This window comes from Anguilla anguilla, chromosome 16, assembly GCF_013347855.1.
Source record: "Anguilla anguilla isolate fAngAng1 chromosome 16, fAngAng1.pri, whole genome shotgun sequence".
Taxonomy (NCBI): domain Eukaryota; kingdom Metazoa; phylum Chordata; class Actinopteri; order Anguilliformes; family Anguillidae; genus Anguilla; species Anguilla anguilla.
The window spans coordinates 28,018,625-28,038,046 of record NC_049216.1 but is presented as its reverse complement, the minus strand read 5'-3'; the positions used below and the strand labels follow the sequence as shown (position 1 = coordinate 28,038,046).

General features: G+C 40.3%; 2 protein-coding genes across 2 annotated transcripts in view; both read right to left on the bottom strand.

Annotated features, from left to right (window-relative positions):
- Positions 1 to 3,608: 3,608 nt before the first annotated feature.
- Positions 3,609 to 7,352, bottom strand: clec3a (C-type lectin domain family 3, member A). The gene is made up of 3 exons (XM_035395012.1): positions 7,155 to 7,352; positions 6,695 to 6,775; positions 3,609 to 4,051 (listed from the first exon to the last, which is right to left on the bottom strand). Exons 1-3 carry the CDS (start codon positions 7,261 to 7,263, stop codon positions 3,654 to 3,656), a joined length of 588 nt encoding a protein of 195 aa, XP_035250903.1. The 5' UTR covers positions 7,264 to 7,352; the 3' UTR covers positions 3,609 to 3,653.
- A 2,404-nt stretch (positions 7,353 to 9,756) lies between these two features.
- The window catches only part of LOC118214785 (synaptic vesicle membrane protein VAT-1 homolog-like), a 32,139-nt gene continuing 22,473 nt past the window's right edge, over positions 9,757 to 19,422 (bottom strand). The window contains exons 8-9 of the mRNA XM_035395010.1: positions 13,781 to 13,864; positions 9,757 to 13,026 (exon numbers count right to left, since the gene is read on the bottom strand). Of these exons, the coding sequence (XP_035250901.1) occupies positions 12,928 to 13,026; positions 13,781 to 13,864 (183 nt within the window). The 3' untranslated portion in view covers positions 9,757 to 12,927. The remainder of the gene's footprint in view (positions 13,027 to 13,780; positions 13,865 to 19,422) is intronic.

The window sequence follows — 19,422 nt, the reverse complement described above, 5'->3', positions numbered from 1 at the left end:
CTGAATAGGCTTTTGAATTAATGACGATTAGATTTTCTGACATGACCGAATAAGGACTTCCTCCCAGCATTTTCTTTGCTGCACTTCTCCCATTCAGTGCTGCTTCCCAACCGATTTCACAATAAGTCCTCTCGCTGTCATTTTATGGGAACATCTTTCTGCCCAGAGATACCGAATAAAGAAGCATTTGTATCGATTTTGAGATAGCAGTATCAGTCTTCAGTCAAAGACCTCTGGGTAATTTCTTTTTGCTGTGACACTGGGAAGAAATGTGCACAGAGAATCATTTCCTGTCTTTACAATCAGGTTTGACACTGCTTCAGCCTTGGAAGATAATGAAAACAAATCAAATGGGCTTAGGCAATGAATTAAAGGGAGGATCGTGTTGGTCTAAAAATAGGTGGAATATTTTTGTGTGAGGAATATCATGCTGAATCCTGTGTACTGCTCACGCTCTCATAATTCTTTGTGATTGCAGAGTGCTGACTGTGCATACAGAAAATCTCATCTGCTCTTAAATCATTTTGCTAGCAATAGTAGCAACAGCAAACCAATTGGAAAGTGATTTGATTGAGGCTTTTAAATTCATAAAGGATATCAACAAAGTGAACTACAAGAGATTCTTCAGGTTGAGTTCTGTTAGTAGAACAGTACGGGACATAAATGTTAATTAGCTAAAGGTAAATTCTGTACAGACATGAGGAAGAATTTTTTCATGCAGAGTAGTCAATGTGTGGAGTAGCCTGCCAGGTCACGTAGCAGGGGCAACTCTGAGGATTTTCAAGAGTAGGCTGGATAAGGTGTTAGATGCTATCTAGTCTGTAGGTAACCAGAACACTAATTTAGTCAGGGAAATGGTGAGCATTGTTTGGCTGAATGGTCTGTTCTCGTCATTATGTTATGTTATCTTATGTTATGATACCTGCCAAATCAGTCTACTTTATAAAATTCAGAAAACAATAGAATATATCTGAACAGCCCATGTACAAAAACAAAAGCGGAACAGTATCTCACAGACAGTGTTTTAAAAATCAAATTTGAATAGAAAAATTCTTGTGTTTTTTCACACAGTAATGTTAATGAGTGTGCTTGTGTCTAATCTTGAGCAGTCCTTCTGCCAATCCTGAACTAAGGCTTGAGCATGGCCAGAAAAGGTAACCATATATTTTATAAGAACAGCTTACCAAACCGGGCATTATATTTCACATTGAATGGTGTGGAAACACTGTAAATTGATCTGAAAACAGCCTAAAAATAGTTTGCTGCAAGTATTTGGTTTGGCTTGGTCAATCATTATGCAGATTACGGCTCCAGTATCAAAGGGACGTCACGGGAGGTTACTTTGAGGGGAACCTTGAACTCACTCATTAAAATAAATCTTCAGAAAACCATATTTATTATGGGTCACTAATGCAGTTGCTCTTTGGTTATGTGATTTAGTGTTAATGTATTTTCTTCCGTCTGTAAAGAGTTACCCGAAAGCAAGGCTGTGCGTTTTTGCTGTCACACAGAAACAGCTCACCCAATCTGACCACCGTGCATCCGCCTGTGCTACCTACCCACTACAGTTGCCCCTCTGCATTTGCCTCTGAGCCTTCTTTCACTGCAGATGACCGTCAGACACTGTCACGTCCTCCAAGAGCAGGGCGGCTTTACTGACCACATCATCACAGCATCAAAAGAAAGACAGTCCCAGTCACTCCATATATGGATTCTCCATTCTAGTCCCAATCACTACATGTAGTTTGATTCTCTTGTGTTCACCACATGTTCACCATGATATACAACTATACTGTAACAGTCAAGAAGATGCCAATGATTAATTTTACAGTTATTTTTATCATAATCATCTTCATTGTCATCAGCTTGCGCTCTGTGTACTTCCACCCAGAGATCATTAATTAGGCATTATCATCTATTTATCCAGCTGGTTTGATTCACAATATCAGTGTAGGTGATTGCATAGTATTGCTCTCACCTCTGAAACATAAATTATAACAGAAAATGCATGCTGTAGTAAAAATACATTGACAGCAGTTCAAGTTCATAAAGAGTATTTTTGTCACATTAAGACAACTGCATCTGTGACAAAGACATTTTTGTCAAGTAATTTAAGTATTAGCATATAAGTGTTAAGTTTTCATTTTTTGTTCCCAAGACATGAATATTAATGTAAAAAGTTATTTGTACAAAATGTCCTTACCTCTGAGCGTGGCTTATGGTAGCACTGTGTCCATTATTAAACAGAGCAGGGAGCTGGTTTCACATTGCCTCCATCGCCTGGTCTGGTTCAGGCAGACAGCCATTCATTTACAGTGGAAATCCGATGGGGGTATAATTGCCTCAAAAATAAATAAATAAATGGACCTGTTCCACAAATAAATGCAGCTGATCCACAAATAAATGTATTGGATCCACAAATATCTCTGCATTTATTTGTGGATCAGTTACATTTATTTATTTATTTATTTTTGAGATAATAATACCCCCATAAAATTCAGTAGTGTCATTCCAGTGAAAGGCAATATGCCTGAAAATTTTGTCTCTGTTTTATCGAGATAAGGCTATTTGTTCAGCCGTTATCATTCTCCTCTGAATGAAGTTCCACTGCCTCCTTGCAATCCTGAGTTTCAGTGGAATTAAATGTTTCTATAACCGAGCCCATAAGACAGAAGAGGCTCTTTGAGCTGCATGTTCAACCACCCCCTGGTCTCTTAAAACAAGAGAAACGTTACTCTGCTTGCTGCATTGTGTTTTTTGTGACAAATGTGTTTGCAGGAACAGCAAACACAGAGAATCCATGTATTTGGAAAATTCAAGGACACTGTGTGTTAGCAATATTAAGCCAACTAATCATTTTCCATTAATTTTTTTTAAATAGAGGATTATTACTCCTTGTACTCCTGTATTGACATAAGTCAGCCTGTGAGTGAGTCACAATGCAAGATGTGCAAAGTCATTATTTGATTCTGAAAAGTTAATGATACAGAGAGCAGAAGGACGAGGATATCACAGAAACTGTAGGCTATATATTTTGTACCATTACAAAAGCCCAGCAGTTGGTGTAGGAGTAATCAGGAGCCTTTGTGAGGAGTCTATGATTGCTTTGTCCTACTGTGCAGAGTGAACAAGGGCCACACCTCATCATCTATAACTAATAATTGTGTTATAGCTAGAGTGCTGAAGAAAAGAGGCTTTAAGAATTGAACTAGACTCCTTTTTTAATGCATTGGTGATTAGCCTGCTTCTGTTCTGAAGATGTTGATTTTTGAGGATTACGCATCCGACCTTGGAACAGCATACGATAATCTGTATACCAGTAATTGGTACAATCTGGGTTTCGGTTACTGTCAGTCACACAGAGTAGTGACTATTTGTCCCAGGGATACTGCTTGGAAAGTAAGACAGACAGAGTCTAAATTACTGACTTAGTTCGCAAGCCCTTGTTATGATTTGATTCATAAAAACTCCAAAGAACCGGCCGTGCTCCAAATTGGGGGCTGGTAATTAGGCAACGGTGTCTCAGACCTCTTTCATCAGCGGATGCATGAAAAACTGGAACGAGCCTATGGGGTTGTTTAGATCTCTTTTAATGACCAGCATGAAGAACCTGGGCACCAGCGACCCCACCCGTCACCACGCCGACGCGCCGGTTATGGGATGAGGTATTCGCAAATGTACTTTTTGAGGCTGCGGCAGACCTCGTCGTGCCACTTGCCCTGGGCGGGGAGCGACAGCGCCACGCAGCTCTCCCTCTTGCCCCCGGTGGGCTGCTTCTTGGAGCGATCCCAGTTGAAGAAGCCGACCGGCACGCTGTTGACGTCCACGTACTGGCCCTCCTTCACGATGTCCGTCACCCCGATCCAGAGCTCTCTGGAGCCCGGGGAGACCCTCCGGGCGTAGTCCCTCAGGTCGCTGTTCTCCAGCAGGTCCCGCGGGATGGCCAGCGTGCCGCCCTGTGCGATGCAGTCCTCGTTGGCCTCGTGGTAATGCTTCGGCTCCTCGATGGCCAAGTAGCACTTCCTGTGGGCCTTGATGCCACGGAGGCAAACTGAAAACAGAGTGACACGGTGACTCCATTACAGCATCAGTTACCCTGTTGTTGGCTTCTTGAGATAAACTATACAGTGCCATCAAAATGTATTTGCCCCCTTCCCGATTTCCTCTATTATTGCATATTTGTCACACTGCTCTGTACCAGAAAATTCTTAAGAATTCAGATTCCCTTTGTCTAATAATAGAGGAAATCCGGAAGGGGGCAAATACTTCACAGCACTGTACATCCAATGATACCTATTCTAAGAAACAAAGGTCAAATTACCACTAATTGAACTCTGCAGACCTTTTGATGTATCATCACATTAGCAGAATACAAGAATTATGCACCAGTTCTCTGAAAACATTTTCCAAACCCATTAGGGCAAATATTCACCATGGAAGGCTCATATATTGTCCCTGAAAGTGTTTTGGCTTTTGTTTGATCCAGCCCAGTTTGGTCATTCAGGTCTTTTTCATCTAAAAGCAACTAACTGCTTAGCTGATGGTGGTCCGCTTAGGAAATCAATTCTGATTCAACAGAGTGATTACTGTAGTATGTGTTTTATTCTTACTTCTTAAGAAAAGCATCAATGAGTGAAGCATGTGGATCTATTTTAAAGCCTCTACAAACATTTGCTGAATGTTTAAACAAGCATAGCATTTTTACTATGTCCTCGTGTCCCAAACCAAGTTTCCAGTAGGATATACTGGCCCTTTCAGCTGGTGGAGACTGAGGGACAGAAGCACTCTGTATTTAATGGTAAACACAGAAACAAAATGTATGTTCTATTTCAAAATTCCTTCTCCCAACAGAAACAAACTGAAACATTGAATTCAGTATTACCACTACAAATAAATTACGAAGGAAAATGTGTCTTGATCAGCATGTGATAGTAAATAGTCTAGATGAAGTACTGAATTTCTGAACATTGAACTACAGGGATTTTACTCAAGAGCACACTTAGAAAGTTCTTGTTTGAAATTTAGCATCACACAAGTGAATAAGTTCACAGAATACATATACATTCCTTGCCTCCCCACTAGAGCTGATTGTGTAATTAGCTGCAAAATGGCTGCCAGACATCACCCAAGTGGGTGTTACACTATATAGATACTGGATGAAGTGAGTTATCCCCTCAGTGAAAAGTGCTCTAAGACTCTTTGAAAAAGGGGCCTATAAAAAAGAAATCATCATGACTATACAAGTACTACCATACCCACATTTATAATCAATGCAGTGAATGCTCTTGCAGGGTTCAAGCTGAGTTGTTGCTGACCCCTGCTGGTGAGCTGTGATATTGAGCAGTACCCTGTGTGGCAGTTCTACTACTGAATTGCGAGAGTATGTAGGTATGACCATGCAGTTAAATTTATAAAATAATATGTTTTTTTTCTGGTAAGGTATAGGTATTGCAATGCTAATGTAAAGCAGGATAATCAAGCTAAGCCTACACTAAAGCCCACACTAAAACCAATTACCTAAGCAACCCATGCCTCTCTGAACGATGTAATTGTGTAGACTTTAAAAAATAAACATTTTATTAAAATTTATTTGATGGTGTGCAATAAATATACTGCACCAGATTTCCATCTGCTGTCCCTGGGTGCTAGATAGGTCAGAGCATTAAAAGCAAGCAAAAATCATAACGTCATAAAAATTGTAAATACCGATCACAGAATCAGCAATTCATAAACTCATTTCAGAATCATAAGTTCATAGGTTACAGCATTAAGAGCAGGTGAAAAAATCATAAGGAACAACGGAACACAAACTGCAAACACCAAAGTCACCATGCCTAAACCCTCACAGAATCACAAACTCACTTCTAGCCACACAGACCATTTTTAGCCACCCGATCACATTATTCATCCAGGCTCCTGGTGCGGCCGCCTGTAAAAGCTGTTTGTTCACTGGCTTTGGTCAGTCATCCATGTTAGATGGATGCACCAAATTAATCAATGGTGTCTGGTCTCATCCCATCCAGAAGATGTGCAGACCTGTGGATCTGCACAACACCCAGTCCTGAAACCGATGTCTGCACACAAGTGCGCACTTGTAAAATATGCACTCGCCGTGCGCAAGCAGATTTCAGATATGCACCCTGTGCAAAAGGGCTCAGAGCTGCAGGCTATGAATTAGCCTCTGTGCTCAAGCCAGCCATTTATCGCAGTAGAGAAATATTAAAAACCAACGCTTTGAAATACGAGTTCAGTTCAGTTCTTCCCGACTCTGGCTTATATGTATTTCACTGGGCTTTTCCTGTAACCCATTAGCATTGCAATCGTTTAATCATTCCCCTGGCCGTGGGTAATGTGACAGGAACCCTCTACGTTTATGCCATCGTGGCTTCACACCTGTGACAACACAGGGCAAAAGTGATGTCTCATCTCCTGCCTCACACTGTCATATTTCCACTCTAAGAGTTGAATGCGCTGTGCCGTGGATTCTGAATTCTGGATCAGGTCTGAAGGCAGCAGGTGCGCTAACATGTGAGATTACTATAGAGCCCTTACTGTAAACTAGAAACTGGCCACCTGATTGCTTTATGCCTGCTTTGTCTCCTTCATGAAGAGAATGAGTCACCTCACTGCCTCCGTCAGCTTGGTTTAGGCTCCCAACACTAAACGGAGAAGGACAGCAGATCCTTCAGCTCACCTGTTTGCAGAGCCTGCATCTCTTTCAGTGAGTTCACCTCCAGCCACAGCTTATTGATCTGGGACTTCAGGTCATCCTCATCTCCGTTGGACAAATGGACAAAAAAACAAACAGGGGATTGCCAAACAATGTACTCAACAATGTACAAACAATGCACTACCAAGGGTAGCACAATATCATTTTAATATTTAAATCAACAAGCCTGTTATCGCAAATAATATCCACAAGTTTACAAGTAAATATCCATGTCAAACAGTAGATTTTTTATCTGCTTTTAAATATTTATATCTAACTACAACTTGAATTTAAATCTAAATTTCACCAAGGATGAACCAAATAAATGTCCCTCACCGTCATCTTTTAAAAAGGCTTCCAACCTATCATACTCCCTTTATCTCCCATCACAGTAGAGTGCAGTAGGTGCCGTTTCCCGAGAGCCTGTGTCATTAGCGCGTGTTACCTGTCTGCCTGGTAGACACTGCTTTCCTGGTGCGGGAGGGCAGGCTGTTCCCCTGCTGCAGCGAGATGGAGATGAGGGCCAGAAGAAAAACCAGTCCGGGACGTCCCATGTCTGCAGCTCAACACGGGGGCGCTGCTTATATCACTCAAAAATGTCAGAACACCGTCTGGACGGCTCGCAGAATTCTAACTGACTGCGTCCTTGTCTCGCGACTTGATCTCATTGGCCTGATCTGTGTACTTGTGCTGCTTGCTGCTTTTTTGAACTACAGAAGGTGATTGAAATACCCAGGGTGGACAGACCACAAAGATCCCCCTGTTTCTGCCCATTCATAAATATTTGCTTGAGACTGCATGCAACTCTTTCAGTTTTTTTTTCACTCATTACACAACCAGCCCTTTGATTTACTGCTAAATGACTGTTCCACTTTCATACATGATATATATGAACAATTGTCACTTTTCTACTTGATATATATGAACAATTGTGACAGTTACTCAAACTACAATTAAAAAGTGACTCATCTGGTAGTCATGAGTATAAGCTCTTTGAGACTGCAATGTTAGAAATGACACTTTAAACGAGAATAAAAATGTATAAGCATACTTCACAGCTTAAATTGGGACAAAAAATATGCATACTGATTACACGTGTGAGACCCCCACAAAACAACATGATGCATTAGAAACAAATTACCACATAGTCAATTGTGTATAATTATATACAAATAACACCCGAGGCTGCTATTCAAAGACATCAGCCTCAAAGGTACCAGGAAATAAACATATTTATCAGGTGATGCTACCATTGAACTTGTTCTCAGACATTATGAAGGCAAGTATATCACTGTTTTTTTTTTAATAAGCACTACCCCTGAAGTCAGGCCAAGACTGCAGCAACAAGGAAACTACAGTTTGTGCCTAAGATCATTATGTAAACCTGAATATTTAAAGCAAACACCAAAGTGTCCTACTGGGCTTCTGATTTTGTGAAAAGAGAACTTGTTAAGACTACAGTGGTCTAGCACGTATCCTCTGGCAGGGATTAGGTTGTGCTATTTTAAGCTGCACAGCTATAAGTTGACATACACAGAGTGTAGTACTGTGCAGAAATATACTACTGTCTGATAGAGGGTTGCTCCACAGAAAGTGAATCCGTTTAAGGCTCCAGTCTGCATTCTCTTAAGCATTAGTTACATGTTTTCATTTGAAGAGAACTCTAAATAAAAGAGCTAACATGCTTTACTTGTGAAAAGACGTTGATGAATTGTTGGAGCTTTAACTTAGAAGTGTGTGAGAAGTTAGTTAACCTAAACAAATCTGGGAAGGTCAAAAGCAAAGTTAAAATTTTAACATGCACAGGCATTAGTCTAACTGATACGCATGGCATGGTTCAGAGACAAATGTTGATTAATAGCAGTTTCAACTGGATACTTCTCAGCACTTTCACTGGTGCTTCAGCATAATGCAAATGAAATTAAATGATAAATGTACTTCACAGTAGGAATGCATGACTGACGCAGATGCTGAATGTAAAAGACCTTTCTAGACCTGGCAGACCGCAAATTGAAATAGAAATGACATCAATCCAGATGCTGCTGACAGTGAGGTGCCACACCGTGCAACTTTATCCCCACTGGAGTGACAAACATCACATGACACCAGGGTCAGGCCCTGGAGATGGGACAGCATCACTGTCCGTCTAGTGTCCTCTGCACTTGTGTGGGAGACCCATAAACACACCAAATGCCCTGTGTGGACATTACTAACTGAGAGAGAGAGCTTTCCACATTGTAGCTGTGCTCATTGAAAAATATGCCATGACTTATTAGGCAAAAATAAGTCAAATTAAAATGGCAAAAACAGAAACATCTTCTAACATATGAACAGAACATTATCCAATTGTTCTCAATTATACCATATCTTCACTAATATACAAAAGTGTAATAGCATTCTTAAGATCTAAAATTACATCTTTAAATAATACTTCAAAAGTATGTTATAGATTTTAATTAAAAAAACAACTATAATTACAAACCTAGTTGCATGCTGATACTGTTTGCAAAAACACATTGATGCTTGACGTTAATAACAGGCCATCTGAAGAGAAAACATTCATAATAAGAATGTGGGCTGAACTATATACAAAATTTATATGACTATAAAAAATGCATGTTTAATAGTTCAATCAAAGAATTCACTTCAATGGCCAGCTCCAGATTCACCCCCTTCCTTCTGCCAAAAATTGTTTTAACAGTCAAATTGTGACAGAATTATTTGACAAGCAAGTTTATACGCTAATTAATCTACTTACAGTTGAGGGATATCATATATCAATGTAGCCATTCAGTGTCATTTTTAATCATTTGAGCAGACACAACTTCTTATAGTATTAGTAACATTCAGCAATGGCATTGAGTGTCTTCAAAGTGGACTTTAAGAGAAACTTTATGAATTTAGTTTCTCTGGCATTTACCTGAACTGCATTCTGGGTAATTTTCACCCCTGTGGCAAAAGGGAGCTCCAAGCTGACAGCTAGCATGTCTGTTGGTACGCTCAGATTCATTATGATGACAGAGTGAAAAGATAACACAGCACCTTCATGAAGCTGTCTGCAGAAGATTTTATTCAAGTAAACAACTGGCTGCGTATGCACGACATAACAAAAGCACTAAGAACAACAAACACATTAGGACAATATTTCTATATCTGTCTGTAAACCAGCCTTGTGCTGACAAATAAGCCTATGAAGTTCTTCTTTTAAGGCAAACGAAAAGCTACACATCATGCTGAACTTATATAAACACTGCTGATTGGCCTAGACTTTAGACTAAACCATTGTTAGGACTGCCACATGACAATCAGACATGGATCTGCTGAAGTTTCCTTCAGTTAATACTCGTATTCATTTTCCATATGTTCATCCATGGATGTGTGCTATACTGTATTCTATTTCAGAGTTCATTCGTAGGTCTTAAATGGGAGGAAATATGAGTTGTTTGGCAACTAAGCAAGTGTAAGTTAGAATCCCATGTGCTTCACTACTACACAGTAATTTAAGAAGCTACAGTCACTTTACTGCAGTGATAATCCATGATTTAGTTTTCCTTTTCTAAAAAATGATCTGTTAGTTTTAACTACATCTCCATTTGGATTGTTTAAAGCTAGCAGCTGGTCAGGATTTTTGCAGATACAAAGTAAAACATAATCTGATATTAACCCAAGACCTATAATACAACAAAATACTTTCATATGAACCTCAAATCACAGTAAGCCTCTGCTCTGCACTAACAAGATTAAATATCTCACATTAGCCATATACCATTAGAAAGACAGCAATTCTGTGAGAGACCTGTGCTCTCATAAAATTCTGATCAACAATGGTATGACAACACATGACAATTGAACAAATACTTAAAATAGGAAACACACACACACATGTGAATTATGATTAGGCAAGAGTATATTTCTTTTATGGAATAGAAAAAAATATGGAAATATACCTAAAGACAACACCCACCCACCAACACTCCAATAATGTGCTATGGCACAGATAACAGCTAGTTTCGTAATTAGTAGTGTACTGAGTCTACTGTTGTACTGTGTCAGTGCTTTATGCTTCCCTGAAATACTAAAAGGACTAAACTGATATCAGCTGAAATTCCAATTCCAATACATCTTTTGAGATTTTTCCTGAAATGAAAATATGCGAACATACATGTGAAAATACTGATTTAAAAATATATTTGTCATTGTTACAGTAAATCTGTACAATATTTAATCATATATGGTATTATTTATCCTTCACACTGTGCGTTATTCTTTTTTTCATATATATACTGTATACATATAGGAAGTGCAAGGTTGCCAAATTATCTTGTAAGTTTGGACTTTTTGTACAGTCAGATTTGCCACTTTTGAAAGGAAGAATTCCCTTGGTGATCACATAGATTCTGTCAGAAATCCATACATATCTTACTTATAAATCTTTTATATCATTTTAATTGCAAATATATCCAAATAAAAGTAAGCGTATCAGAATTCAAAAACATAGTGTGACATTATTATTTCTGTACCCTTAAAATAGTTCATGCTCTATGTAGACATGGAAATTTTCATTTTGTAATATTTATTCTTGTCCAATTAAATCGTAAATTAACCCTCACTGTTAACAGTAAAACATTGATAATGTCCTTGCATGTACTGTAGGTTTATTATTATTATGCTGGTTCTTGGTTTAGAGACAACTTACTTAAGACAATATACAAATATACTGAGATGAATTATGAATCTATAATTCCTTGGTGCAGACAGGCCAGGCAGCCCTTCTATAACTCAGACTCAGGCTCGGGTAACCTTGTGTGGTACAACAAACAATACGTAGGTGCTAAAGTAAACATAATGTAGCAGGCATTATAAGACAAATGCAGTCAAAAGTAGACAAAGTCAAACAGAAAACAAAAAGGTAGGTTCACCTGTAACAGTGACCAAATCAAAGCGCTGTGCAGTTGCTAGGTTATTTTATGGGCATACTATACAATGGCTTGGATTCAATCAAAATAAATGTGTGTTCATTTTTTTTTCCTATTTTGGCAAGTTCAGTAAAACTCAAAATGAAGTTACCACTGTGTTTGGGAAATTTAGAAAATTGGACTTGAATTTAATTTTTTGTCTTTCTTGGAGAACATTTGGTCTTGCTTTATGGCACACATTTGGCTTTGACAGCAAGTGGCTGTCAAAAAGCATAACTGAGAAAATGGACAAGAGAACCTCAAAAGGACTCTACACTATGGTCATTAATTCAACAGAAAGGTTTCTAAATCATGAAGAGAAATGGAGGCTAGGAAAAGGTGTGAAGGTATCTGCCCCTTTCCTAAGTCTTATTTCTTCCAGCTCAGCTGCAATCGGATATATATGTCTTAACACGACAGGAAGTGTATAACTGTTACAGTATGAGAGGAACACTGTAATCCCTGCCAGTCCTCCCTGACCTGTGGGGAAATGGTGATGCAGAGCCTTTCATTTCTACTGAAAATAGTGAGCTTTTCCTTGCAAAGAAGTTCATCTGTGGGCATGGCAACATCACTGCCAGGGTGTTTTTTTTTTCATTCCCGGCAGTGCGAACATAACAACAAAGGCAAAAGTGATTTCTGGGGAGCAGTCAGCCAGAAGAGGAGATGATTGCTTGTGGAGGTGTCTTGACTGACCGTTGTGAATGGCGTGTGTGCAGCAGCTCAAAGACAGCCACGTACACTACAATCAAATCAAGCTGAGAGTGACTACCCGACGGAACGGCACACTCTCCAGGCGGCTATACTTTTCTGCAGCAGTCCAGAATGCTCTGACAATGATTTCACTGAAGCGCAGCCACACACCAGCTCACACACACACACACACACACACACACACATGCCTGCACATGGTACAGACACTGCCCTACACTACAGCAGAACCCAGTAGGCTGTAAAGAAAAGGCAGCATCTCGTCACAACCGCTTTTTTCCTGCAATGCTAAATATTGCGCATTCTTAATACAGCACATGGAATGGCACTTCAGTTTTGTTTTTTTTGACAAATTTTAAAAGCCACGTTTTCTTCCCAAACTGCTTGCAGGCAGACAAATACAACCCACACAATGCACAAAATGCCCAGACGCACGCGCACACACACACACACAGAGTGCACTACAGCATTTGTTCAGGGTGCACAAGGTACAGGCTGACAGGGCCTGGGACAGTCCCTTTAAGACTTCTCTACTGGCCACTGCAGGACCTGTTACTGGATGAATGGCATCCGCTCCTTATTGTCATTGTTGTCCTCATGTTCCTCCTCTTCCTCACCAGCCTCACTGGTCTCTGTGCTGTCATTTGCCATCTGGAAGAGAGGAAGTCTAATCAGACTAGTGCATTATATACCTTTGGCACCGATTTGCCCACACAGTGCTATTATTTCTTCCATTTGAACTTAACTGTATTTGAACTTAACTGCATAGAAAGTTAGCTGTAAAAAGTTACCAGTACAATAGCACTACTGACAGTGCCATGACCGTAAACAGATGATACAGAATGCACTAGTAGTGCAGGGAAAAGAAAACCATATCCCCTTCCAGAGTTTGTTCCTGATTAATTTTATTCAATCAGGAAACAAGAGAAAAACTGGCTCCCATTTACTAATACATGGGGAAAATGTATATATGTATAAAAGTATAATATGTTTCAAATATAAATCAATATAAATCCAACTGTCATGCTGAAAAGCAGATGTCAAATTTATCAGAATAACACAAACAAAGCACAAAAACGATATATCAAAAACTTTTCTAGTCATTTTTCAGCATGTACTCATGGCTCATAGTATGTATGATAATATAAACAAAATAGGTTTCTCAGTATAATATGGATGTTCTTGAAAATACCCCATTTAACTTGGTGCAGGGAGACGGGATTCCAGCAGGAACTTAAACATACACGGCTTTGATTAGTGACATCAGCATACAAGGCCTAACGTCAGAGGGTAATGTGCTAATGTCACTTCCTCTGCACTCCCACCAGTTCCCATTACCAGCAGACATATCTGAAATGCAGAGCTTCGTTTCAGCAGGACACATTAAGGGTTCTGATGCACTTACCAAAGGAGTGGGTGATTTCTCCACATCGAGGATAAGTTTTCCTAGGTTACCTCTGTCGTGAATTCTCTGCATGGCTTCTTTTACCTGTGAGAAACACGGCGTTTCAGTCCTCTGCAGTTCGCCCACATTCACAGCCACACTCACATCGCCAGCTGCCTAATCCTCTGATGGAGATCGAGATGTTGGTGATTCATGCAAAACCGGTAGATTCTAAACTGTTTCACTATCCAAATACAGTTTCTGTTTTATTGACTGACTAAAATATAAATCATGTTAAAAAATTCTTCAAGCTAGTATTGTATTATTATAATACACATCCTTACCAGGTCTCTGTCAGCTGGTCAAACCTTTCATTTCTGTTGATGGATGGTTAGTAGTGTGAGTAATGGCGTATGACATACTAGTAAGCAATATAAATATGGCATATATACATCTCTGTGGTCACAGCAAACTGGCCAGGAGCAGAGGCCTCTCAGCTCACCTACTGTACATTATTAACTCACATTCAGTGCACTGTTCTGCCTTGAGCTGTAGGTGGCAGTAAAAGCAAAGAACACAGGGGGGATGTATTCCAGTGGGAGACCAGCGAGGTCCTTTCAGAGTCAATTAAAACCTGTATCCAATTCCTTTATCAGCCTCAGAACAGTTCAGCTCAGCTAACCAACTCACCCCCCACCATACCCCCACCCCCCACCGAGATTAAGCATTAAACTGCGACAAACTGCAAAAACAAAGAGGTAGCTCACTATCAGACAGGACTGCTTTATGACTGAGCAATTTCAAATGTACACACTACGGCAGATGTGTAGCAACAGGCTACCAAATGTGCACTGCAGTCATACAAACACAACCAGAATATGCAGCATCTTCAAAAAAACCATGAAACAGGACTGGATTATAACTGGAGGAAAACAAATCACAAATTTTACTTTGTCCCGGTTACTGTTATGAAATCTATCCAATACACAAGGAATGCACACTTGCAAGATACAAAAGTGAAAGTGTTTTTAAATGCATCTAGTAAATCTTCCATCTGGTAAGGATAAAATTACTGCATAAATCAGTTGCCTTATTGGAACAGTAGCAATATCTCCTGATACTTTTCATGTCACAAAAGTAAGGACAGACCCACAGAGTTCATGCATGAAATATCTAATGTCCATTCCCTTCGGGTCAGTTGTTTTTTAGCACGGCAAATGCACGCAGAAGAAGACAAAAAGTTTCTGTTCAGCTCTCCAAAGAAAGGACGAACAATGAGTACTGTACTGTGTGAAAACGGCAGTTAGCAACTAGAGCGAGGATGGAGGCCAATCCAGGCAGACGATTAGCTGAGACACAGGGGGAGGAAACTGTCCTGTTCTCCAGGATTGGAACAAGTGTGTGTTCTCAATTCTGAATGAGTGTGACTCACAGACAAAGGTTCTGTGATTATAAGTCTAGAAGCTACCGGCCATACAGCTGAGTGGGTGAAAGATGCTCCTCTTTAATAACCCTCTCTGTTTCATACTGTTCTTCTCATCAGGGCTTTTCACTGAATCACTCAACAAACACACACGCGCATGCACACACACACACACACATGCATACACTCATGCAAGCACATACACACACACAGTTGCACTTTGATAAATAGCATCAAAAATATGAAATTTCACCATTGGTAACAGTTTGTCCATATAGGCAATTAAAACAGAATTGCTTGCTGAAATAATATTGTCTAAAATGATATTATGGCTGAGAAAATTCAATTAATGTCTGCAGCTTCACCAAAGGAAATCAAAGCAGGGCCTCTGAAATGCCTTTCTGACTGAATACAGAAGCAATTTCTGTGAATTATTTTCCAATATAGTCCAAGTAAATTCCCATTTTGCATTCAAATGTTCCAGAAATAGTCAGGTGAAGTGATGCACATTAAAAACAGCTGAGTTTGATGAATCAAAATACAGGAGGTGAATGCATGAATAGCCACAGTTGCACCATTTTAACAAAATCATTAAAATCTATGGGGACTTGCAGTGGCAATCATGTGCATAATTCACTGGCAGTAGTCCAGCATGACATGACAATGCTAGACATTTCCACTGCATGATGACTCAATTTTTCTTCTGAAAAAAGCCCAAGTTTTGAGCACAAAAGAAACACATGTACATCACTGTTGACTGAAATTAAAAACGTGTGTAATTCATAACTCATGCACATATGTGTGGATTGGTTAACCACACAAAGGCTTAAATGCATTTATACACTGAGGCCCAGCAGACACTGCAGTCCTCCAGGACTGGGTTCTGGCACCCGTGATTCAGCAAAGGCTGGAGCATACCTAACCTAATTTCCTTCATTACAAAACAATGAACCACTTATGCTCCTTGATAAATAAATAAATAAATAAATAACCTTTTCCCAATATTTTAATGAGTAATGTGAAAAAAGAAACCTCTTTCTTTGTTATATATTCAGCTTGTTGGGTAATCAGGTCTCCATCATTGTGAAGGAAGGCAGAGGTCGAGCACAAAACAAAAGTGGGTCATGGTGGGGGGCAAAACAAAACAGATGAACAAAAAGTGGACAGGGCAGCAGAACTGTGCTACAGAGGAGACGGTCAAACACCCCCTCAACCCTTTGTGTCAGCTACAGAACACAAACCAGAGGGCCCTTTTACAATCGCCTCCACACAAAATAACGGTTAGTGCTATGTCAATTCTAACACAGTTTACATGAGTCCACAGCGTACAAAACAAAATTCCCTCAGTTAAAATTTATACTAGTGTAGACAATGATTAATTTTTTGGAGAGGCATCCTAAACTCCACGGGACTGTTGTGTCTAAGTTGTTCCTTTGGCAGTCCCCGCCCACACACTCCAGCTCTGGGGGAGTGTGACCGCCTGGTGAACTACATGCCCCACTACCCTGTGAACTTCTCCTGCCAAGGCCAGGAGGGCTGGTGCTGAGCCGTGCTGGCTCACAACCGTCTCTGATTTAATAAGCCTCTTCACAGGGCCTGATTTTGGAGAATGGACTGCATTTTCCTGCCAAGCCCACCCCAGCCTTCTCTGAACTGACAGCAAGAAAGCTCAGGTGGTCTTCTCTAGAAAAGGAAATGAGTAAATACAGGGTCAGCACTGAGTAATATGACCAGGAATGGCAGAATAAAATGGCAGAGTGAAATAAAAACTGTGTGTGATTGGACAGGTGCCTTGCAAGGGTCAGCAGCATTTAATGTACAGAGTTCTACACTGCTTCAGTGGACTCCTGCCAGTGGCACTTTCAATCTGGAGGTTTGCTGAGGTGCATTCTTGGCATGAAAATGCCTTTCAAATATAACAGGATACTTTGGCAAAGTACAAAAAGGCACCAGCCACCACTTGTTCAGGAAGTCGAGTCTGAGAACTGTCATATATCCTTAGGAGGACATCCATCCATCCGTTATCTATACCCTCTTATTCCTGGTCAGGGTCACGGGTGGTGCTGGAGCCTATCCCAGTGTGCATGGGGTGAGAGGCAAGAATACACCCTGGACTAGTTGCCAATCTATCACTCACACATTCATACGTATGGGCAATTTAGCCTCCCCAATTAGCCTAACCTGCATGCAAAAGTGGACTGTGCTATGAGATATTGACTGACACACCCGCAGCAGTGGCTCCCCTCCCACTTTGGCACATGGCGAGTCACAAAATTACCAAATGGCTCAGGCACATCAAAATCCATGACAAAAATACCATTTGGCCAGTTCGACAGCTCGCCATGCACTGACTGGAAAATAGCCATCAATGTGGCATTTCTTTCCCAAATACATGACCAGAAGGTAGGACCTCCTCCAACTTCATCTGAATATTCAAAAGTAGTCATTCTTGGAAATCCAATATCAGACTTGGCTATTTGCATTCTGAAGGCATCGAGAAAACACCACTACATGAGAAGTAGCCAATTCAAGTGAGAGATTTATGTAGCACATTAACAATTCTACCCAGATTCTTCTAAGCAAAATAACTATACAGGGCATCTTCTTAAGCAAGCATATTAGTGGCTTTGTTTTTCTACTCTAGAAGAGTATCACCACCATGTTAAATGAAAAAGAATCTATTTTTTTTAATATACAAAAGTGTTGTGAGAGGGCAAAACAAATCTAAATGCTGATTAAAACACAACTGAACAAAGACCCGGTTCTCGAGACCTGAAAATACCCCCTTAATCAGATTAATGGTGCAGACCGCAAAGAATGTCCACGCTTCTTTTGTGCAGCGTCCAGAACCAACACAGACGACAACAGCGGCTTTCTCCGGGTCAGACAGACAGGGGAACAATCCTTTGTAAAGAAAGCGTCATCACGGGCCTTATGGCGTGGCTAAGAGCATAAAGGAGAGTCCAGGTTTCTGTGCTATAGCACAAAAGCGGCCATTCAGCAGTTCGGCTTCACCTCAGTCTTACACCTTTTCCTTGCCGCCTTTCTCATTGCGAGAAAATCAATCAAAACTGAATTAACTGCAGAAATGACTGAACATCAATCAAAAACTACTAAGATAGGTTTAATAAATAAGTTATACATACAATGTATAGATAAATCATGCAATAGGTATAATAGCTTATATTTTTTTACTTTTTCTCGAAATTTTATTTTCCCAAACTTCTTCATCACCAGCACTTGTTTCTGCAACTTCTGCTGTACATTCAGCAGAGCGCAATCAAACGTGTTCTCCTCCAAAGCACATAATATCAGCTGCCGCTTATTTTCACACCGCAGTCCACATGTCAAACTGTGGGCAGACAGTTCACCAACAGGGATCGCTAGTGCATGATGAGACACTGCCACCCCTGCCAACTGAAACCACCCCTTCCCTGGGCAACACTGGTGCCAACTGCACGTCACCCTGTGGAGCTGCAGGCCACAGTCGGCACTGGCAGGGTCTAGATTCAAAACCAAAGTGCAGGGCCCACCAGACACTACATCCCGTCTTAACAGGATGAGCCACTCAGCAGCCCCAAAAGCTACAGTAGCATTTTGGCAAGTGGAAAAATGTTGGCATGTCCGTCATTAGAAATTACAGTCTAGGGGAGGCCATATGGCACAATCCATCGGGCGGCCAACCCTCTACCCACATACAAATGCCCATGCAGCCAGTGTTCGGTTTTCCACCATGGCACCCTCTGTACTGTGATCTCATATCAAGCTGTATCCCTCTCGGCTCTGCCCCTCTGAATAAAATGAAAAAGCACATAATACACAAAATACAAGGACTGTCCACTCTCCTTTTTCACGAATAAGGAATGACTGTGTTCATTTTTTGGTAACCACACCCTGTAGCATTACATGCTTTCCCACAACAAATAATAAAATAAAAATACAGCACAATATATTTAAATAAGTGCACTGTGACCATTTTCACTGAAGGTCCGAGCTTGTGGTGGTCGGGCGGTGGTCACCATGTCATAAAATTAATTGCACAGCTGCCTGAATGTATTTCGTAAAAAAAATAAAATAAAAATAAAAAAAAAAACATTATAAAACGTATTTCAAAATAACTGCTTTTCTGTGAGGAAATATAATTTGTAAAAATACACAAGAAACTAGTGACATGACAGCCGAGGTGTCCAATCTTATCTGAAAAGGGCTGGTATGGGTGCAGGATTTTGTTTCAGCTCAG

Excerpts from the sequence above, each read along its gene's own strand:
- clec3a (XM_035395012.1), bottom strand. The coding sequence starts at position 7,263 with ATGGGACGTCCCGGACTGGTTTTTCTTCTGGCCCTCATCTCCATCTCG. Across the intron at positions 6,776-7,154 it reads AGTGTCTACCAGGCAGACAG|ATGAGGATGACCTGAAGTCC; the intron begins GTAACACGCGCT and ends TGTCCAACGGAG. Across the intron at positions 4,052-6,694 it reads GATGCAGGCTCTGCAAACAG|TTTGCCTCCGTGGCATCAAG; the intron begins GTGAGCTGAAGG and ends CTCTGTTTTCAG.